At 44.7% G+C, this 23,540-nt stretch overlaps 2 protein-coding genes and 1 long non-coding RNA gene across 4 annotated transcripts in view; 1 reads left to right on the top strand and 2 right to left on the bottom strand.

The window, feature by feature from the left end:
• LOC128880435 (uncharacterized) overlaps positions 1-292 on the bottom strand; it is a 13,317-nt gene extending 13,025 nt beyond the window's left edge. For both annotated transcript variants that reach the window (XM_054130527.1, XM_054130529.1), the window contains exon 1: positions 48-292. In XM_054130527.1, coding sequence (XP_053986502.1) covers positions 48-139 — 92 coding nt within the window. In that variant the 5' untranslated portion in view covers positions 140-292. The remainder of the gene's footprint in view (positions 1-47) is intronic.
• Positions 1-23,540, top strand: part of LOC128880432 (dual specificity protein phosphatase 10) — a 71,033-nt gene that overhangs the window by 17,615 nt on the left and 29,878 nt on the right. Inside the window, exon 5 of the mRNA XM_054130516.1 lies at positions 5,538-6,434. Within this exon, the coding sequence (XP_053986491.1) occupies positions 5,538-6,434 (897 nt within the window). The remainder of the gene's footprint in view (positions 1-5,537; positions 6,435-23,540) is intronic.
• Positions 7,655-10,543, bottom strand: LOC128880436 (uncharacterized). The gene is made up of 3 exons (XR_008457822.1): positions 10,036-10,543; positions 9,140-9,564; positions 7,655-9,031 (listed from the first exon to the last, which is right to left on the bottom strand). It is a non-coding gene; the product is annotated as an uncharacterized LOC128880436 (long non-coding RNA).

Here is a 23,540-nt window from a genome sequence, read left to right as displayed (position 1 = left end):
TCTTCTTCTTCTTCTTCTTCTTCTTCTTCTTCTTCTTCTTCTTCTTCGATCGCTGTCCTTCCACCTGGTGTCCTTCCTGCTTGGTTCGATCGACGCTAGGACCGGTGCACCTCGAAAATCGGACAGTGGTGGGTTCCATGTGCTCGCACGTGGATTATCGTCGACACTTAACCGGGATACGCAGTGCACAGGTTCTTGAACAGGCCCCGAACGACGACGACGGTGCGTCACCGGCACGACTCTTGAGGCGGCTGTTGGTTTCGTCGTAAAGGCGAACCGGTTCGACCGATCGGGAAAGGTAGGTGCCTCTGACGAACTACGGGCTCCGTTCGGTCCTATTTTTTTATTCCCCGGATCCCAACGATCAATGAACGCCGAGGATGAACTTTAAACCACCTGTCCTGGGGAGAATCTGTTGGAATCACGGCGGATTCCTGTCGAGTGTAATTAGACGTGTAATCGAGGAGTGCGGGGATCGGTGAATAGAGGATCTTAGAGGATAAAAGCAGGAGTCGAGGTTACTTGAGCCGGAAGGATTGTTTAACTTGTGGATAGTATAAATTGATCATGCACGGATCTGCTCCAATTTGAGCTTTACGTTTGGCTTGCTTCGGTTGAGATGCAGGTGTGAATGTGTGTGTTAGGGATACTTCAGATGTACTCTTCAATCCATTTAGGAAGAGCGTCATACATTCACTCTAGACATCCAGTGTGGGCTTTGCGTTGGCATGGGTTACTCGAGGCCATCTGAAGTAACCACGTTGCTGCTCTCCACGTGTAGAAGTCCAGTGCGAATGCACGACGCCCATCCTAAATGGCCTGAGCATGTGACTGTCCTTTGGTAGGATAGTAAAGAGCAAGCTTAAACAAAAATAAATACCGCGATAAATGTTTGATTACGTTGACTCAAATAGTCTAAATAATATTTAATCTTGGCAGAAATTTTCAAAAATTTTCCTTTTGGCAGTCAACCTGTTGTAACGCCTCGGTGAGAGCAAGTGTACTGGATCGCTTCAGGTGACTTGATTTAGTTCGATCGAGCACCTGTCGTTGCTTTGGACCTGGTAACAGACGTCAGTATGTACATGGAATCTAATTAGAAGCATATTCAGGAGCGTGGGTGATTGACATTCTTGGTTAGACAGAGATCACAATAGGAGTAATGTGGTACGATGAACCACTTCGGGTGTCTCAGATGGGTTCTTCAATTCCTTCAGTCTCCATTTTTCTTGGCTTGGAGTGGTATATTTCCTTGTATGAAACGCTACGGTTGAAAGGGTTAACTTATTTTATTTTTATGTCATTAAATACCTTGGATTTTGAAGTAAAATTCGAGTGTCTTCGTGTTAGTTTTGTTACACAGCACTGCTGTACGTATCGACAGCAGTGATAGGAATAATGTCGACACCGATAAAGTATCGCTTTACGCGAAACCGTTTTAATTGTAAGTATCAAATAGAATCGACACTTATTCGATACCCATTGGTAAGTATCGATACGTATCGATTGCAGACAAAATTGTATCACGGTGCCACTCATTAGCTACCCACCCCTATGCTTTTATATGTACTTTCGGTCAGAGAAACGGTGCAACCTGTACTTAGTTGTTGGTAATTTATCTAGAAGGACGAAGGTAAAGGGTGAAAAGCTACATCTTCGTCAGCTGGTCCCTGATATTCACAGCAAATGTCTCCAACTCGAGGAAATAGCTTCCATCTTCCTGGAAAGGTATTTTGAAATCTCTTTTGCAACGTGTCAACCACTGATACACCTGATCAACTGTCGGTACCTTTACCGTGGTCGATAAAAAAAGAAGCGTTTCGTTACGTTTCGACGCAAGGACGATGGAAGGCTCTGGCCAGGACTGGATCCAGATGTGGCCGCGGAACGGAGGCAGCAGGTGCTGGCGCTACACCTGTCCGCAGGCTGAAAGCCCGGGCCCAGGTTGTGCGCGCCATTCGCCGCTCGAAGCGTCGAATTCCACGGCGTTTACTCATTCCAAACAACGAACCCGAAGACTCGTCGTGCCCGAAGAGAAACTCCGCGGCGGCGCTGCGAACACAACACACGCGAACGAGTCTCTTGGCCCGTCCAACAGAGAAAGAAAGATCGAAAAAAGGACAGAGAGATGGAGAGAGAAACGAGAGACGAGTGAGAGGCACAAACCAGGAGAGAGACCGGGCCAGAGCAGCCTCCTCACCTTCTAATATTAGTTGGCTGAGTCACTCCGATTCGATCCTGAGGCGTCATTGCGACGAATAGCGTTGTTAAGTCCGTTGGCACGGCATTGACACAAAAGAGCCGCCTTGCGTGGGTCACCGCTGCTCGAGTTCACGCAAACAATCGCTATAAATCCGAACTGCCCTTCCACGGGACCGTGGACCAAGCCTTTGGAACTGATTACTCGTTAGTGACACTTACCGAGAGGTTGGGACTCGATTTCGGATCGAGAGACACTTACCAAGGAGTTGAGATTGATTCCTCGTTAGCGACACTCACCAAGTTCTTAGGATCCATTGTTAGGTGTCCACTTGTTTAGAGTCTAGAGACGCTGACCAATTGTCCGGGGTTGACCCTCGTTAGTGACACTTATCGAGTGAGTGGAGTTCGATTTCTAATTAGAGACACTTACCATTCGTTGCTAGGTGCTAGGCCAAAGTCAGAAGAAGTCTGCTCGAAGGGCTACAGAAAAATCCCCGACGCATCACGTAATTTCTAAGTTGGGCCACCATCGCTCTTGCACCAGGTCTTTCGCAACGTTTCGGGACCACTGGTCGTCGTCCAACTTCCAAATTAGAAACGGTCTCTCCCTGTCGGTCTCGTAACAATAGCGTAATCGCCTCGATGAATTTCGCTAATATCTATCAGATGCAGGAATTCATTCTAAACCTTTAAGACTACTTCAGGTACCTAGATACTACTAATTCAGTAAGTATTCTAAGAAAGATGGAAGCTACATTAAAAGCACAAACATCCCCCAGAATCTCAAATTATTTTCTCTGCTCTCCATAAGCTCCGAAATTTTTGTAAACACTTTCTATCTCCGTTGTTCGAACCAACCACGATCAAAATAAATTTTAAATCGACGATGAAGACTTGAAAAAACTAGGGCCCACCGTGACACGTGCCCCGTCAACGGCGCGACCGGCTCACCGAGGCTGTTTAAGCGACACTTAATCCTTTATCAGACCCGAGTAACTGGCATCGAGGCGAACGATTGACTTTATTAACCTTGGAGGATGTCGTTCATAAACGAACCTGAAATAATGGCCGCGACTCGCGTTGCATAACAATCGACGGCGACGGCCCGTTCGTTCGAGAGTGAAAGCACGTTCGTTGGCTGCATTAGAATCGTTGGTGTGCAACACCGTTACCGGTTGTATCTCCCGTACACACGAGATAACGACCAAACGCGGCCGTCGGGACACTTTTCCTAGGCTGTTCCGGTGTTTCAGGTGCAGAACGTCCTGATAATAGAGGTGAACGAACCAGGCCTGGCGATAGGTCTGTTCCGTTCAACGAAACCGTTTATCCAACCTATTCATTCTGGCCCCTTTTAGAAACGAAATGTAACAGTTACTTGGAATATGGTTCATGGAAGAGTGTTAAGTTGTGATTATTTGGAAGCATTCCTCGGCGCAAAAAGCGTCGGGTCGAATGTAAAACGATTTGGCTGACATAATAGCTCGGGGATCACCGCCATCGCCATTCACCCGCGAGACGGATTCCCTGGACCCCGGCGGTAATGACTCCTGTGGTAGCACCTGTGCAAGTCGTGGAATATTTTAGTCGTCGCGATTTGCGCGACACGACTGCAAACACGAGGCGCGTATTTCGATGGACTGACTCATCGCGTTCGTATTGCTATTTAAAAGCACGGATCGTCGGTAACGAGTGTATCGAGTTCGGTATTTACCCTAACATCACAATGATGCCTCGAACGGTTGATCGTTCGAAGATGGGATCCGTCTCCAAGGAAATGTTTACAAAACACGATCATTGGAGCACGATTTTCGCTTGGAAGTCTGTTTGCAGTTTACTATCATTGCCACAGGACATGGCCAAGGGTTATTTCACTTTTAAGTAAGACAGGATAGTTGTAGGATTGATTTTGGTATAATTTATTTATAATCCGCACTGTACCTTTTCGCGTTGCAACAGTCACTGTGCTCTGATCCCGAGACCGCAACTAATCTTATCAATCGCGCTATTGTTCCTCGAGGAACGGGAAAGCCGTCGCGACGCTTTTCCTGCTATTTTCCATTCACGGGGGAAATTATTTTATCTCGGTCTTTATTCCGTCGGAAACCTCGAGCAGAAGAGAAAAATATATAATATATATTCGCATAAGAGTTTATGCAATGCGAATAAAATCACGTCGCGATACTAACACGTTTGGAGTGTTCATACTCGAATTCCTGCCACGCAGGTGTAGCTATTTATACACCCAGGATGTTTACTTACCTCTGACAAATCATGTAAGAAGCAATTTTAGCAAACTCTATTTAACTTTTTCACGTAAAATTCAAATCCTCTTTAGAATTTATTCCAACCATTTTCTCAAACTTGGCGTACAAACCTATATCAAACGGAGTGACAAAGTGAACGAAATATTTACACAGTAGAAACATTCGTCCCTCGTGAAACTATTCCCGCGCCGATTCGCTGAGAAAACGACAGAGTTAACGACCAGATAGCCGGTGTAGCATGTGTGCATCGAGGTTTTATCGTAGTTCATGGAAGCCTAGCAATAAGGAAGCGCGAGATTCCATAAGCCGCGAAACGATCGTGTGACTCACCGATTAAGCGTCTCTGGAACGGAGCGCGCGTATTGGGTGTTTGAGATTCGAGTTTGCGAGCTATCGAGGATAGATTAAAAGGTCGCTTCGCGGCTATTGACGATCGCTTTCTGTCCTCGGGGTATCGTTGACCCACGGACACGCGTCTGCTTGTCACGGTTCGAGACGATAACGCCATCCAAGACGCTCGGCGTTGCGAGATATTGTTGAAATTTTCATCCAGATAAGGGATTTTAAATAACGCACGAAACGTAAACAAATCAATCCATAATAAGGGATTCTTTCAAGCAATAATTAATATAATTTCCAACGTCCCCTAGATAATTATAAAATTTTTCCATTACCCCCTCGAATTTATAATATTAACACTATTGTTGATTACGTACACATAATATTCCTGGTAACATTAAAAATGAATATCTAACCAAACATATACAAATAAATAACCTAACATATACAAATCCCCAAAATCCGCTTCCAAGTCATATCTCCTTCTCAAACAGCTCCTAAAGTGTTAATTACCCCTGAATCCTGTCCGACCCAGCACGAAACCGTCCACAACACCTGCCAGTTTCCACCAGTCCAGGTTACCGGGCGACATTCAGCTGGTCCAACCAAGTTTCTATTGGAGAATTCCACTTGCCTCCCCCCCCTACCTGGTCCATCTCCACGTTACCAACATTTCGTCCCGCGCTCAGTGCCCGCGCCACGTCTGACCATCTTTTCCTTCTTTTTCAGCGTCGACGTCGAGGCCGCGTCTCGATATAACCGCGACTGACGTCAAGACGACGCATCTCCAACATCAACACCACCACCACCCGCAGCCATCGCCGTCGCCGTCACCGATGTCGACTCTGGTGTGCTGCGAGCCGGTCTCGGCCGGACGTTCCCGCGACAACCTCAAGCTGGTTCTGAACCGTAGTCTGAGCGAGCCAGGCCCTCCCGCTGGCGCGTCCAGCTTCCTGCCCTCTCCGACGTCCACCGTTTCGCCCAGCTCGTCCACTAGCAGCGGGGTAGACATCGTCGACGGCAGTGACAGCGCCAACTGCAGCCTGACAGCGAGCGGAAGCAGCATCAGCACGACAAGCAGCAGTGGCACCGACTGCGACTACCCTCTGTCCGACGTCCACCGCCACTACCATCTCCATCATCATCACCACTTCCATCAGCATCAGCTGTCCGCCTCGAAACGTTGCAAGCTGGAGACTGTGAGCCTCCCAGCCAGCCCCTGCTCGGAGAACAACACGCTGCAGAGGCAGCTAGTGCTGCAAAGAACCAGAACGGTCACCGCCGACGAATTGGCGCGTCGATTGCTCAATCACCAGACGAACGCTAGTCCTGTATTGCTGGATTGTCGACCGTTCATCTCGTACAACGTGAACCATGTGAGGGGCGCCATCAACGTCAACTGCTCCGATCGGTTCAATAGGAGGAGGTTGCAGCTGGGAAAGGCGACCTTGGCTGATTTAGCTACCACCAAGGAGGGCAAAGAGCTGCTGCGGAAGAGACACTACAGGGAGGTGGTTGTTTACGACGACTGCACCGATGATCCGGACAGGTTGCCTGTGCAGCATCCGCTCTTCCTCGTGCTGGTTTCCCTGCTGGAAGATAATAGGGAGCCTACTCTTCTACTTGGTGAGTGATCGTTTTATTTTTGGGGTAGTGGTGGTAGAAGTTTCTTGGTTTGGTGGGTGGTAGATTGGGTAACTGGTGTAGAAACTTGAGCGTAGAAGTGAAAAAGGAAAGTGCGATTGTTTTCTCTTTTTTTTTTATGAATGTATTTTGCCTGATTCCTTGTCATTTTAAATTAGAAGTAATTATCTATACATAAATCTGTAGACTAGTAAAAAGATAACGAAAGTGGCCTAGTGGCGCGGCGTCGTAATTAAGTAGAATGAGTACAGAGTACTACAGACTGCCTGAGGCCTGACTCGGAGTGTCTGACCATGCACGGTTTTCACCTCCTTCCGAGACTGAATTCTCTTTCTCCGTGCATGCCAGACGAGAAATCTATAAACCCACAAATGTAATAAATAATATAGATGCTATCGTACACTAACAATGAAATTATGCACCCACTAACAGTCTTAACAAGTCTAACAACATGCGCGGTACCTTTATATTTATAAACTAAACTTTTTCCTTTCAATGGATTTAAGTGATTAACCTTGTCTTCCCAGCTGAAAATAGATGACTGTTTGCGGTTCTTTTTATACGAATGGCATTTTTAGCTCGCCTCATCATTTGTTTACACAAAAAGTTAGGACGTGGTTCAAGTATTTATTGAATCTCGACGATTGAAGAAGTTTAAATGAAAAGTGGAGGATCCACTGATCGATCGACTTGTCGAGACTGTTTCGATACCGAAAGATGCCAAGTGATATTGGGTGTAGTGTGATTTTTTGTTTGTTTTTTTCTTTATTTTTGTAGAAGTTCGCTGACGAAAAAACGCGCGATGATACGTTATATTCGTTGTTTATTGTTTACGTAAGATCACGTGGGAGCGTCTGACTTTCGGAAATAACGATGATGCGGCCGTGTTGAAAGTCGCGTCTGCGCCTTTTCTTTCACGCTCTTTCCACGACGTCGAATTCGAACTCTTAACTAACCTAATTCTATAAAAGTTTTCCGAACAAACACTTATAGTTACTTCACAATTTTCACAATGGCACTCTGAACTTGCACACTGTCTTGCATGAAACGTTAACACACATTAAAATTGTTAATCTGGAGAAATTGAAACGTAGATATGAACTTACGTATAAATAACGTGGCTTCCTACGTTCATTAAAATTTAAATGCAATTCATGAACGACGCGTGCCAGCTGATGTGTGAAAACCTTCCATTTCTTTTTTTCTAATTCTCTTCCTCCTTCTGTCAGTTGCGACACTTTTTGCAAATTGTTCCCAACATTTACGATTCTATAATTAACAGCTATTTCCTGAGAGATTACTCAATACTTACGACTCGCGTACTCCCACATCTCGAATATCTTCTTACACGTTGACCTTCGAGTTTACCGTTTTCGCTAAAAGCAGAGACAGGTCCTAGTCTCGCAAGTTTTTATTACCATTGCACGATGGTGCTTCCTTATGTACTGCAGAAATTCGTGGTTTCTTCACACGGAAAAATTCACATTCTTATGGATCGTCCTTCGGGTATACCATTCTCTTCCAAGTGGTGTGAAGTAATCTGCAAATTATTCTCGAAATTTACGATCGTCGATAGTAACTCCACGTTTCCGTGTGAGGTGGACATAACAAATTGCGGTTTCTTTAATGTTCAGATGTAGGTAAAAAATATGTTTCTCAGAGATGGACATTCAAATTTATTCTCTCGGGCATGGATTATGGGAATAGCTCTCGTAGATTACATAATTTTCTAATACTTGTCAGAGTAACATTTTCAGTATGCTGATTGGCTGGATAATTGTAAAACTCTAATTATTGCAAATAATAGTACATGTACTAACTGACTACGTGTTTAAAATAAAAATGGTAAAAATCGGATAAACTTTTCCAAGTCACAAGCATCAATCATCATTTAATTTTTACGATTTCCTAAATGATAGATCTCGCATGGACTCCCTCCGTTTTTAAAATAGTAAAAAGGGAACATTTTCCATCCGTCACACACGGTCTTTGCTGATCCCGCTCGACTGAATTGCGTAGGCGGTGAATTCAACGGGAAATTGAATGGAAAATGTCGAGGAAACGTGGGTGGGTAAGATTGCGTATCGGCGGTGGCTCGTGCTCCTCTCTATCGGCGCTCGAGTAACAGTACTCTCGGTACGTACTCCACTAAACGCGTTTTCTCGCCTCGTTCCGTCGAAACGCGCGCGTACGTGCTCGTTTTACGGAATGCAGCTCCTCGCCTGTGTCGCTTCGGCGTCGTCTGCGCGCCAAACCAGACGATCACGATCCATTGACGCGACTTCGAACGACTTATTCGCTTTTACGCCACGCTCGCTTGCGCCATTTCTATCGTTGAACCTCCTTCGATGCATCGAACGATGTTCCTATCGACTCAAGATCGCGTGTTTAGGATGATTCCTCTCGTTGTATTTGGTACCTGAAGCCACTCCGATTTCTATCAAAGTCCATTAGCTGTATCAGGATTAGCGTCTGAATGTATCGCGTGTTTAATAGCAGATTAGTTTCGTAGGAATTACTTTACAGATAAGTGGTCGTTAAGAAGAGACATGACGGTATGAGTAGTGAAAAAAGAATTTCTGCAATTAGATAAAACTAGAATAAAATGTGTGAAAATTAAAATGTTCAGTTAAAAATGTCAACAATTCAGAGCCAGAAAATGTAATATATTCTAAACGTTCTAATACCAGAAAGATTCATTAATGTTTTTGTTTTGTCGCCAGCGTTTTTCCTCCGTCATCTACCAGATGCTGTCCATCCACTGAATCGTTTTTCCCAGAAGCGTGTATTCCCAACTAGAAAAACTTTCCACCGTGGTAGCGTCATCCCAGAAAAGTCATTCAGCTCGCGAGGTCGGTGGAAAATTTTTCGCGCACGCAAGCTGCAAGCGTCGCGTTACGGTTTTCAACGGTTTCATTCAGCACGTGGCGTCGTTCACTGGCTCTTACACAAGCCACGCCAGCGTCTAATTCACTAGAGTCGTTTAGCTGAGTCCTGTTTACAATTTCCGACGGGAACGTTGCTATCAGCGCGTTTCTGCGCGGCGATGACTCCCGCGCGTCCGTCGCGTTATCGGGATCGCTAGATCCGCGCGATCCAAACAATAAACACCCTATCGAAAAGATACGTTGCCTATGTAAAATAAGAGGTTATCAAGCTTGGACGATTGACTAATTGCGGGGTCATCGCGCATCGAGCTGAGAGTTTCAGGGGGCTTTGTCAGAGGATTCTAATTACTGTAAGGATATTTATTTCGAGGTTCGGTGTAAAACTGTCAAAATTCAAAGACAACAGACAACATATCATAGACAAAATGAAATCGCAATACAAAATACAAAATGAATGAATAATCAATAAATTACTAACACAAACATAACTGACAACTATAAAACGTATAAATATACCTAGTGGTTTTAAATATTAACATTCATCCAACATTCACATTATAATACATTACAATTAACATTCATTCAACATTCACATTACAACATATTACATTACTGATGGGATAGTTTAGTTTTTAAATTTTGTGCGCGAACTATTTCAATGTTGAGCTACTCGAACTATACAAGTAGTGTCTTACTTGAACTATTTGGATAGTGTCATCGAACTACAATATTGAACCACTCCAACTACATATTCAAATAGTCTCCTATCCGAACTGTGGCCTACTCAAATAGTCCCAGCTCCATTCTAACGACCAGAGACGCTCGCGAATCATATCGCGATGTTCGGCGTTTGGCAAACTGAATCAGGGACGGGAGGCAGCCCGGTGGCATAGTGTAGCGCGCAAATTCTGGCTGACTATTCGCGGCGTCATCTCCTACATGAGTCATTCCTATGAATAGTTCCCCACCTTTTGCCGCCGCGGCGTGCGGTGCGCGTATATCGCCGGTGACTTCGGCCCCTTCGTCGCCTTTTTGCTCTCACTCTCTTTTTCTCTCTTACTCCCATTCGTTTTCCCACCTTTTGCAGACAGCTGATTCGCGCGCGATAAATTAGGTTTTCTTCCTGTGCCGACATTTCTCGAACCTTTGCTCGCTATACTTTCCAGAATCCAGGTCTCCTTTTCCACTGGACCACTTTCAGAATTGGAGTAGACCGCTCAAACTACATTTTCCATAAATTTTATAATTTTTATATCAAGTAAGTTTGGAGTATTACGAGTCGTCGTCTCCATTTGTTCCAACTAGTAAATTTCCACTGGTTGAACTCCAAATATACCTTATCTACTCACTTTTAAAATTGGAGTGGTTGCTTAGATTATCGTCTCTCGTTGCGATCTCGATTTTTTATTATTGGACTTAACCAACGAAGGAAAACGTCAGTGGTTCAACAGGTAACGCAAATCCGTTCGCTTATCAGCGACCGCTCTAACTTCCATTCGAAAAGTCATTTATCATCGCTGAAACACGCGACCTTCCCGAATACATGTGTCGGTGAGAATTTTTTTTTCCAGCCTTTCTTACTACTTAGAGCAGTCACAGCTTGAATAATTCAATATTCTCATAACATTCAGTATTCGAGTGCGATTGGAGTTATATTCGCTGAATAGTCAAGAATACCGAGGTGTTCAAACAGAAAAATTCGTTGAATATCCGTGCATTTTCTGCGTTAGGCAAATAAACTCCGTGGATTGCATATGCATAACTCTCGAGCAAAAAAACAAAGTCAACCTTAGAATTACGAAAAACTGCATGACTCATGGCGTTGGATAACCTTCTGGTTGAAGCTTCTTTGCGCGAAAATCGATCGTGGGATTTCCACCTTTATATTTAGCGATATACATAAGTATAGGCTTTCATCCATAAATGACAGCCTACTCGCTATTTAAAACTGGTAGGTGCAAAGACTGCTCGTGATGCTCTAGATAAATAAACGTATACTTATCGTTGTCTCGAAAATTCAGAGGAAATTCCCCGAAAAATCTTCTCCAATAGATGTAGAAGTCTACTTAAAGAAGGAAAAGAAATTGGAAGTGAAGCAGGATTCGCAGACAACCGGAAAGAGTACGTGCCGGCGCCAAGGAACGATAATCGTGTCACGATTCTTTGGACACTTAGGAATTCGCTGGGTTTCAGCCAAAGAAGAGCGACGACCGTTGCTGATTATCGGTTCTCCCACTATCCGTGCGACCTCGTCCTTTCCCGATTTGATCGCCAACACGGTGCCACGAAACCAGGGATAGGCAGAAGTTCGTTCGAATAATAAATGACGACAACATCCTACTATAAATAGTGAGTGACTTATTAACCAATACAACGACGATACAATATCACTCGTAACGACATTACCTCTAAATTGGCGACGATTTTCAATTACAACTACTACTTTCTATTACAACTCATTTGGATGATCTGCAAAAAAAAAAAATGACAAATGACTTGTAAAAGCATTTTTATTTTCATCGAGTTCATTTCATCCATCTTAGTTGATTGCTACGTATCTTTATGATCTGTGTAGTGACTCGTTCGCACATGCAGAGGATAGGCAATTTGAATACCAAAATTTGAGGAATTAGATTGCAAAATTCATTACATAATTCCAATTGTTATTTGAAATTTGTTATCTAGGTGAGAATTTTGCCCAATCGATACTCAATCATCCTGTCGAGATATCGACTATCGATTGTGGCTACCAAAAGTTCGCCAATGTCAAAAACAGGTAGACATTGACGGATACCATTAGATAGCGTGCAGCCATTAATTAATCGCTATCCGCTGGTAATCGGAGCGGTAGCGTATCGCTGGAACGCGAGTCGTTATCTCTTAATCGGTTTTACATGCCAGAGGTATCGTTCTCCACCGACTTTTTGTTCGTTCGATAGAACTGATAATCATTATTCTATTTAAACGCAAATTTTAGAAATACTTGTTAGTATGTACCTGTTTCTCGTCAGTCCATGTTTTAACACTCTTCCTCAAACTGTTCATCCATTGAAAAAGATTAACCATATTGCACGAGCAGGAAGTCCTAAAATCTGACGTCAGTAGATCATCGATTCGCCACGTTGCCTACCAATTACGAAATATAACGAAGTTAAACAGTTTCCCCGCGAAACAAGCCTATCGACTTGGAAGTTCTGATCAAATTTATTCGAGTATCACGTGACTTTCACCAGACATCACTAAACATCAATTTCACGAAGAAAATAATTGTCTACTCGACGAGTTAAGACAAAACAAATTCTTGCTTTATTTCCTTGGCATCGAGAAATAAATTTCAACGTTCGATCGTTCTCCGAGAATACTTTTATTTCGTTTCGTTTAACGACTTCGTAGCAGTCCCACGTGTTGGACGTCGTTTCCGTCAGAGCTTCAATAGGGAATTATTCTCGCCTCGCGTCGGAGCGACCCGTTTAAATTTGTCTTCGATTTGCGTCACTGGGGTTCGGTTTATTGCCAGTAAAAGCGCAAAAGCTTCCAGTCTGATGGCCAGTCCCGGCGATTATTGTTGCAACGATCGCGGCTTTTTCGAGTCGCCTCGTACCCGTCCGGGATTCAAAAGTTCCGCTCGGCCCGCGCGCTACGATTATAAATACATCTACGTCTCGAATCATTTCGAGGCCGAGTCGAGGAGGTTATCGACTGTCCACGTCGAAGGATACGGCTTTTTCGTGCGATGACGACCGCCGCGGGACGGTTAAATTAGCGATGAACTAAGCGACGACGCAGAATCTCCTAAAGCACAACAAACTAGGAACGACACGGACGGTTTTTCCGCGTTCTCGACCACGTGGCCCTCTGCACTTTCCCAGGACAATTCAATTCCACTCGATGATTAAGGAAGTAAGGTCTAGGTGATCGTGTCTTCTTCGTTGTAATGCACACCTGAAACTAATCATAACCTTGCGAGATTGTTGAGCAATTCCGAAAGAGATAGTGAAAAATCATGCTGTCGCCTGGACGAAGTAACGACGACGCGGTCTTCGCGACGACGGGAGAACAAAGTCGGTTAAATTCACCGATGAACTAAGCGACTATAGCCGCGATATCGCTTTGCCCGTCAGATAACGACGCAGCGATTCGAATCGTGTTCGCACGGTGCACGCGCGGCTGCATATGCGTCTTCGTCGGTTGAGAATTATGCAAGCGGCTCTCTGTGTTACATGCGACGTCGCGAATGTGATTAGACCAGCTGTTATGATACCGATTGCTGCGCCGATGAACCGAGAGGCACGTTTCTGTCCATCGAACTGGACTTCTCTCGAATCTTACAGAAACTTCAAGCAGGTTCTAGGAATGCTCCATCAGCGGCATTTTCCATTTAGGTTAGGTTTCGATTAGGGCAATGTTTATCATTTGTATCGGAGTATTCAATTATTCTAATAGTCGAGTAATCTAGCCTTACTCGAGTACTCGATCATACTATTAACCTGGAATTCGAATAGTCCCCAAGTACTAAGCCTTGTATTTGATTCAATGATCTTTTTATTTATTTATTTTTATTTTAAGCATTAAAAACCCTTCTGGATTTATTTTGCTTTAAAGGTATAATACAATCGAGTACCATAGTATATAACACGTTAGTAATACCATAAGGATACAATATAATACAAGTAAGTAAAATAACAATGTCCGTCAACACTAAATGTGTAAATTACAATTTTTGAAAAAGGAATTGATACTTATACAAGCTTTAACATTAGGCTTCGCTATGAGTGTGTCTATATTAAGAGGTACTCGAAGGCCCCTACTAAGTAGGGAATTCGTTAGTTTACGTCTTTGTGCATTATACAATTCGCATTGCTATACTATGTGATCAAGAGTTTCGCATCCCTGACCACATTTACATTGGCTGTCATTGATAATACCTACCCGCTCCAGCGAGGCAGCTAGGTTATAATGATCGGAACTCATTCTGAATTCAACGATCTATCTGACTATCGAAACTCCGCCCAAAAAATCATCAAGTAGTCCCAGCTCCAATTGGAACGATCCTCCGCGTTCCACGTACCCCTAGATGATGTTAAGACCAAGTATACGACTTTTTTCCGCCGTCTCTGCTATTTTCGATCTATTCTGACCAGCTCGAGCATCGCACGCTTCCCGCCACGCTGGTGACTACGCATTAAGGTCAAAGTGGTAGCCAAGTCTCGTAATCCACGCCTGAGTCACCTCTAAATATCCGAAAGGGAGCGAGACCAAGAGTCTCCGAAGGGGGTCCAAGGGGACTTGATGTCTGTCGGTCGCCCGCCCGCTCGATAGCGCGAGCGTTATGCAACCGTGATTTTGACATACGGCCCGTTGGTGCGCTCTGAGCGACGTAAACACGCCGCGGGGTTAATATACACGGTGAGTCATGCCTTCGGAGGAGGAAAGCGCGATTGGACCGAACGGGGACGTTGCACGGTACGCCTTCGTTCGCCAGAAACGACGATAAACTATCCCTTCTGGATTTCTGAGCTCCGAGTTGAAGAAATCGGAGATAATAAGAGGTTATGGAGATATCGACAGGGCCGTCTGCAGTGTCAACAGGGTAATCTGTCTTATCGATCCAGGTTTCTGCATTATCGTACTATGAAACAAAATAAAATGGAAGATCCTCCGACTGAGTAAAAACTCTATGAAGTATAATTTCGAGAGAATTCATTGGCATTAGATTGCAAGATCTTTGGTTCGTTCCGATTTCGGCGTAATCGGTGAATAAACATAAAAAAACAAAATATACACGTCGAATAACCTCTTCCTTTTCTAAGTCGGTTAAAAATCATGTCGCGCGTTAGGGGAGGTGACCGATTCCCCCAGCTGGTTAATATCGTAACCGTGGAACATCGTTCGCTTTTATTCAGACTCCGTAATCGTGTTCATTGTTGCGGACCCGTGCTATCTACCGCTTCGTCATTTTATCGTGACTTCCGCTACGTTAACGTTGAATTACGTCCTCGCAGAGCCACCCACGGAAAAGGTCGCGCGACCAAACCACGAGGCGGATCGATTCGCCCGATCGAGAACGGTCGCGCACACCCCTCGGTTCAGGGATTATCGTCTGTGAACTATTGATAAACGTTACACGTTATCGCGATGATTACGGCCGTTCAGATCCCGTCGGGGCTGAATTGGTCGACACGAGGCACTACAGATTCGAGCTAATCAAATCTGGAGCGAATTAAAAAGAGACTCGGGGAATCAATTTCAATCTCACAGAATTTGGCAATGTTAGAATTTAGTATATTTGAAATAATTTAATTACAAAATTTCGTCATTTATTTACATTTATTCATTTTGCTGTCGAAACAGTTAATTTTAATTATATTTAGTTTCGCGAGATTTAGTTTCTGTATTCGAGTATGGGTAAGAGTAAAAAATTGGAAAAATTGTTTGGTATATCTTTTCAACTTTGAAATTGCGCTCGACTTTCGACTTCGCACCGCGTGATTATCGACAACGGTGTTAATTTTAGAACTTGATTGGAGCACTCGTGTAGGAAGAATTAGAAAATTTGGAATGGCAATGATACTGTTATCTGAATCACGATTTACTTGTATCTGCTGTACGATCGGCCGTGTAACGTTGACGGGAGAAATTTGTTTACCCAGAAATTTCGATATGTTAATCAGCTCCATTATCGTAATCGCGGTTTAAATATAACGTTGAGCGGAGACACGCAACGTCTTCATTTTCTCCTCTCTCGAATGAAAGAAAAAGCTACTTTCATTCAAGCTTCTTTTCCATGATTCTTCCAAATGAATCTTCTTCGGGGTTCTGGTGAATCACTCGCTCCAATCACGAGTATCTCGCGAGAGCCGTTCGTCCTTCTATCGCGATAAGAGGAAGGACGACGCGTACGTCACGCCAACGAGCGCGTAAATATGCATCGCTCCTTGGCGACAATAATTAATGGAAATTGCATTAGCGAAATCAGCCGATACGTGGCCGCCTCGAGGCACCGGTTCTTCGAATATCGAGACGAGTTTGTTTCTGTAATACGGGAAGTAATTGCGCCGGGGAACACTCGTTGATCAGTGTTCGTCACTTAGGTTAACTGCGTGAATATCTTCATTCAACGTGGACAGAATTTATCGCGCGGAAAACGACGCAAACATTTCAGGGAAAAATACTGGAAAAATTTAACACTCTTAAGAAATTTTCCAGTTATCGCTAGGCTGCGAATGTTCATGCAACTCCATATTTTTACAGATTCAGATTCAGCACACAACATTCACATGAAATGTGTGAAACTGTCCAGCGTGGAAAGAAATTGGAAACAAGGGTGACGAATGCCTCGACTGTCGATTCAAACGCCGTTATAGTCGTTCACACAATCCAACTAATTCTCTCACGATCTCGTTCTCTCCCGATTGAGGGAACAAAGAGAATATAACGCGTCGGTTTTGCACGTGTTGCACGCGTTACACACGGAACACTGCTCGGTAATTCATGCAAATTGCATTTACGTCCAGCGAGCTCGCCTGACCGACGGTTCAACCGAAACCTTTCATTCAGAGGCTCTGCGCGGGTCGCCATTCAGTCGTTTGGTATCGCGAGCCGCGGGAAATCCTTTTGCTTCGTGTTTCTTTGGCTGTCGTTCATTTTTTTATACGTTATTCTCTGTTGTCGATAGCTTGGGGTCAGAGGATTCCAACAGAAAAGTTTTGGGAGAGCCAATAAAAAAAAAAAGAGTAAAGAGTGGCTTTGACCTGGGATACGTAGGCAATAATCTTCCCCTCCCAAAAAAATGAAATTTCACTTCTAGGCACTCGAACAGGATCCATCAACTCCGATCATCAGTCAGCGAGTCAAATATTGACCATACACGGGAGTCGTTGAATCATCGCCGAATGAAAAAAGAAAAAATGGAAGGATCGCACAGCCGAGGGGTGGCTCTTATTACCCAGATCAGGGCCTATGGGATTCGCCCCTCTCCTCGATAATCGCGGACAGGCTGCGGGCCAAATTGAAAATCGGAAAAGCGTGGAAGCGTGAAGGCCTGCGCGATGGCGTCGACGAGAGCCTTAATGAATTAGTCATCGCTTTTTGAGGACGCTGCCACGGCTGGGGACGAAGGGAACCGTGGGGAAAGGGAGCGGAATGGCTATATTTTGCTTTTGTGCTCTTTTCCCGATCCCTCGCAGCATCCTGAGAGGCCTGTGTCCGGGGAGGTTGGGGGGTGTGAGAGCCACCCTCGAGCCGGCGTCCGAATCGAGGGAGAGACACGGTCCGCGTCATAGAACGCATCTGGATCAGCTGTCGATGACGATTATTATATATGAGTCACCCGTTAGAAGCTCGGTTTAAAGTGTATCAATGACTAACGGTGTGTCCGGGGCACGTTGCCCCGTTCCTCGTGCAACCCTACAGGCGGAACACAACCGTTCCCTTTGATTCTCGTGGCACCTTCTCTTGCATGTACCCTCCTGCCCCCCCCCCACCCGGTCCCTCGAACTGTCCCTAATTCGTGGGCTTATTCATCGAATGCGTATGACGTGTACGCTTTGTTTCTTCTCCTCCACCCCCTTTCCAACCCCTGGCCCTCTTTGGCGCTTGGAATCTCGGAAGCGGGATGAGATTTCGGATTTGGTTGAGTCACTTTTTTGCGATGGGGTTACGGGCCTGTTGGACGTGATTGGCCTCTGGTCATTCATGCTATATTTATACGTACTTGTCGGTCGTATATACATGGTGGTCCGTGACTGGTGGTACGAACGAGTAGGGGGTGATTCTACGTGAAAACTTTGTTCATATGACGCTCTATTTTTCGAAAAAAATAAGTTTGAAAATTCGTGATTTAGCTTCAGTTCGACGAATTTTTCTGTCTTACTTCTGAGAGTACTTCTGCGCTTCTTGCAACGTCAACATGATGTGATATCTCTTACATCGATTTCGAAACCCTCAAAATACTTGATAGGTATTGTTTTTCTTCCACAGTTCCACTTCCACTTCGCTAATTGTGGGTACTTTGAACCACAGAACGAATGTGTCAGTGCACCATGCACGCGTGATTCAAAGCCAGGAGCTGCAAAACTGATATAGTCTGTGGGTGATGCATGGTCTTCGTTCCATCTTCTTCGCACATCCCTTTCTTCTTAGCAGACTGCGATACACGGTTGGATAATCTCGGAGAATCTTCCTTAGCGCGCGCATCCTCGCAAGGACATTTGAATCGGTCTCTTTTTTTCTCGTGGTGGGCTCTCGTCCGAGTCTAGAGGTCCTTAATCCCCGAGAGGACTCGCGCCAGGAGATGGATTCTAGTCTGACGAGGTTCGCCTGGAAAAGATTGTTTGGGAGATGAAGTGGAATCGCGGAGACATTAGGTCATCTTCTTGGAAATTCTAGGGACGTTGCACATATTTTTCTTTATTGTCCTTCATAGAGACTTCATGAATGCTCTACTGTTTTATTTTGAGTACCCATCACAGCAAAATTATCTGATAAATTTCACCTTGTGATAATCGTGATAATAATGCGTTTAATTTTACTATTTTAGCACCGAGGTCCTCTTATGACTGACTTTCGTTTTGAAGTCTGCGATATACTATTCATAGAAGTTCCTGTTATCGTTGAGGCGGTTTCGTTGTTCCCTGATTCCTCCACAGTTCCGCGAAACGTCGGGTGAAACACCGATGACGCATAACCCCTTCGTTTGTTCGTCATTTATCCTTCGAGGAATTAGTTATCGCGATCTGCTGATAAACAAAGCTGCCTCGGCGATCTCGAGACATTCGAACAAAATAGTTGCCGATAGCCTTCGATCCTTCTGTCAGGAATTAATTAATTTAATAAAAATAACGATGCAGTCATTGAGTCAGAGTTAAATAGAAAGGAAATAGAATAGAAATTTATTTATATCAAACAGGAATTATTCAAACCAACTTGCAAAGGGGTTAGATACATATTGCGTCAGAAGTTCAAACCTGTTATTTGCTGCTTCATTTTACAATGTAAGATCGATTCACTGTCAACAACTTATTATCACTCTCCCAACGTATGTTGTTTTCTGGATTACGAAATGAAGTCTGTTTCTTCGATGCATTCGCGGTGTGCTAACTTCAGCAAGATGTGTGTGCTTCGCAAATAAAAGTTACGCTGCATCTCGGACGTCATTGGTCGATCTTTTCCTGGATCGCAAGTAGCGGAGGATATTTCTCTCTGGTACGCGCTTGTCCAGGATATATTGCCTATCTCCTTTACGGTTGCTGGTTGTTGAGGACTTTATCGACCCACGAAATCTTCAACATCCTCCGTGTAGCCGGGTTTCGAAAGCCAAGAGTTTATTCATCGTCGAATATTTCAGCATGCATCCTTCTGTGCATCATCAGTGACTCTCATTCAAAAAAAGATATTCATTTAATAAAACAGAAATTTTTAAGAGACCCGTGTCTTGACATGAGTCTTTCCTTTTCTAAAAAAAGTTCATTGCATTTTCATTTAATTGTCGAGGTTCGTTATGAGAACAGCCTAACAATGAGGTGTTTTAGAAGTGTCTTCGTCCAAGTCCTTTGGTTCTCCCGTGGGAAGTGTAGACAACGAGGAAAGCAGAAGCTCCGTGACGCATCCTTTGGTAATTCGTGGCACGTTGAGATGCGAACCCGTGGCACCATTGAATTGTTTTCTGGCTGCCTACTCGAGGATTCGGTACTCGCGACTCGTGGAGAACGAGGATGACGCGCGCGTCGCGGCGCGTGCCTACTACGCGGATAGAGTTCTCCAAATCGACTCCCGTTTCGATTCATTTGAAATTCCCCCTCCGATAGCAAGGTCGTTTTCGAGAACTTTCTCAACGTCTTGTTTACATTTCATCGCTTTCTCACTGCGCTGTTAGATTCCATATGGGTTGCTTCATTTTTTCTACATTTTAAATGAGGAAGAACTTTAGGCAATTTTAATTTATCGTAATGGAAGTTTTCATTGTAATTTTTAGACTCGTCTTCAGAAAACATAATCGGTACTTGAATTATAACGATGATTAATCCTGATATGTGCCTCACTATGTCCACGCCGTATTTTTGAATCGCCTGAGTCAATTCATTCGTGATAACTATAGGGGTCTTAGTTATTTGCCTGACTTTACTGTTTTCCCCCGCTCGAGCCATCATTCTTATCATTTTTTTCGCAATATTCAGTCAGAGCGTGACTGTACAGCGTTCTATTTCTCTCTATCGTGGTAGCCTACTCTTGGATCGACACAATTATCCGCGAGAGATTAGCAATCGCCTTTATTGCTCGGGTATTCTATGCTGGATTGTTTTTTACTCGTTCTCATTTCCCTCGTGGCTGGATATGGGGAAAAGTGTAGTGGACTGTGACGCATCGTTCGATTATTCGCGCGTGATGCGATGCACAATCACTCACTGAATGTCTATAGCGTATATCAGTTCTTAACTTTTATTTAACGAATAGCAAATTAATGTTAATGTTGTCTGTCTTTTATACGTGATTAGATTACATGTGCAATTACAATCTCAAAGTAGCACTGTTTCGGCGAGGATATTAGGTGCACCCCGCTTAGATGACTCACAAGTGACACTGTTCCCCGCGACTCTTAACGTTCCCTCGGCTTCGCGGCGCAAAATGCGCGGGAACAATGCGACGCAACGACCAGCGGACGATGGCCCCGTGGAATCGCGTTTTCTAATCCGCGCACTCTGTTCTCCTGTCGTGCCAGGGCCCGTCAAACCGTCGAATCATGGAGGTGCCTCGACGCTTACTTTCTCTCTGACTCACCCGGAGCACGAGGTTCCTCGTCGCGGCTCGATCCACTTGTTCCAGACGGGCCTGGAACGATCCTTTCCATTCCTGGACCAAGGATCGTCCGAACCAAAAAATCCTCATACTTATTCGACTCTGGGTAACATAATTCTCAGTTGAGTACGCTAAAAGCTTAGTATTAAGGATTAGTATTCAAGAATTATGTTAAGAGAGCCCCCCATATATCTTCTGCACTAATCATCATATTTTTATGAAAATTGCCAGAGATATTCTTCGAAGCTTCCACTTTTGATACACCTACGAGATATTTATATTAGACGGTCAGTATCGTCGGAAAAAATTGCCAAAGATGACCAATAATTTCTGCCCGAGTGTTCCCCTTAAGTGGCACGTTTTTGGCAGCAGTCCCCAATCTGCGGTGATGCATACCGTGTGTGCCGTTGACAGGATTATTTACGATGTTTCCGAAGGACCATTCTTCGACTGCCATTTGGAAAGCGTCCCCCCTGAGAATATTCGGAGAACTCTTTTGCAATTTCTCGGTCGGAACAGGCTCAATCGAGCGCGTTGCACCGGAATGGGCTTCGCTCCTCCGTCCACTCGACAGAAACATTTCCGTTCTGCTCTAATTCCGCTACTTTCACCCGACATCGATTTAAAAAACTCGGCTCGTTGGTGTCGCAGCAGCGGGATCGATGCGACAGAAATCGCGACGGTCCACTGGTCGAGAGATCGACCAAATCTGGTTCCTTGCGTTTCAGACGCGACTATCGAGGCACCCTATGTACAGAAATTTGTTTTTATTATGTTCTTTATTTCGTTAGGAACGCTACAATTTAAGAAAACACCCAGAGTGATCAAATTTGGTCACCCCACCTCAATAAGCATGCGATCGTGATCCGCCAACTTTTATTTGTAAAAATGAGCAGTTTCATTCAATCCACGGACAGGAATGATAAATCGCCGCGAGGATCGAAGGATCAACAGACGAGGCGTGATGATTTATCGCGACTAGTGCGATTAAACGTCCCCTCCTGCCCCGCGGAAGCTGGCCACCTTCGGGTCTAATTTTGGCGAACCGGTGACCGGCGGCGTCGAAGCACGAATATCTAAACCGACCGCGAATAACGAGGGACACATTTTTCACAAGGTGTCCGAGCGTGGACGTCGTGCCAGATTCGTCAGCGAGGCTCGATTTAGCCGGCTTGGCGGGCATTAATGAGCAGTGAGGTCATCGTCTCGATGCTGCCAAATAAAACGAAGAGACCGCCGACTCCGCTCGACCTTCCCTCGAATTGTCGTTTCCGCGGAATTATGGGAACGGGACATCATTTTCACCTATTTTTCATTTTAGGAAAATTTCTTTTAGCAACGGAGTCAATTAATTCATTAATTTGTGAGTCTTCCTGTCAATTGTTCCAGTAACAATGATTAGGAATTTCATACAAGCAGGTAATGATAAAAATAATGACAATGAACGTCCCTGCAACACGTGGTGCGCGAAGTGCACCTATCAGACAGCCAGGGATAGAAAGAAGAGAGCGTGGCAAAAAGAAGCGTGGCGAACGCTGCACACGCGTCCTCATCGTTCGTCTTTCGTCTCCCATTCGGCCACTTTGGGAACGAGGAGTGAATCATCCGGACTGGGATGAAGCGGATGAAAGAAGCCGTCGCTCGAAACACCCGTCAGCTGGTGCACGGGGTCGACGAACGCCGTTTTATTTCTCGACGCTGCCCCGGAGACTCGAGACGCTCTGGGACACCTTTGTCTCAGGCGAGGTCGCGAGATATTTTGAGGGAAATTACTTTTCTTCCTGGAAAAGTGACGCATTGGTTGCTGGAGGACACTGAAGATGGTCGGTTGGAAGTTGATCCAGATTTGGTCTCTCGTAGTTTGAACAGATCGAACAGGTTGTCTCAGAGAGATCGTAGAGTCTATTGAAGGGCTGGCTTATTCGGTATATTATTCATCCAAGCTAGGGTATTATTCAGTAGCTGAAGTGTAGTGAGTTGTCAACTGCTTGTATGATCATGTATCCTAAAGTTTCTGTTCAGAACAAGCATCCATCTTGCTCCCACTCAAACCATAAGAGATTACTCCAGATTAAAATTATTCAGTGACTGTCTGTATGCCTATAGAAGGTTATGCTCAATCCAGTAGGATATCGAAGTTCGTAAGCATCCATCCATGAGTCAACTCACGGTAGGACGATAACTCGATCGCGATTGTTATGCGGCTGGAGTAGAGCCGTCTTTGTCATCGTGCGATGTTGACGATTTTGGAAAGATGATATCATTGCAGAAACAATTTTTCTCACCGGCGGAACGGGTCTTTTTAATAACAGAAAGCATCGGACGTCCTCCGTGTCAATAAACGAGTACAGCCGACGTGAGTCACCGTCCACTCGTTCCTTCTTCGTGAAGTCACTCCGCTTGCAAA

The sequence above is a fragment of the Hylaeus volcanicus genome, chromosome 7, assembly GCF_026283585.1.
Source record: "Hylaeus volcanicus isolate JK05 chromosome 7, UHH_iyHylVolc1.0_haploid, whole genome shotgun sequence".
In the NCBI taxonomy this organism is placed as follows: Eukaryota; Metazoa; Arthropoda; class Insecta; order Hymenoptera; family Colletidae; genus Hylaeus; species Hylaeus volcanicus.
Note: the sequence above shows the minus strand (reverse complement) of the source record. Positions and strands in the feature narration are given on the sequence as shown.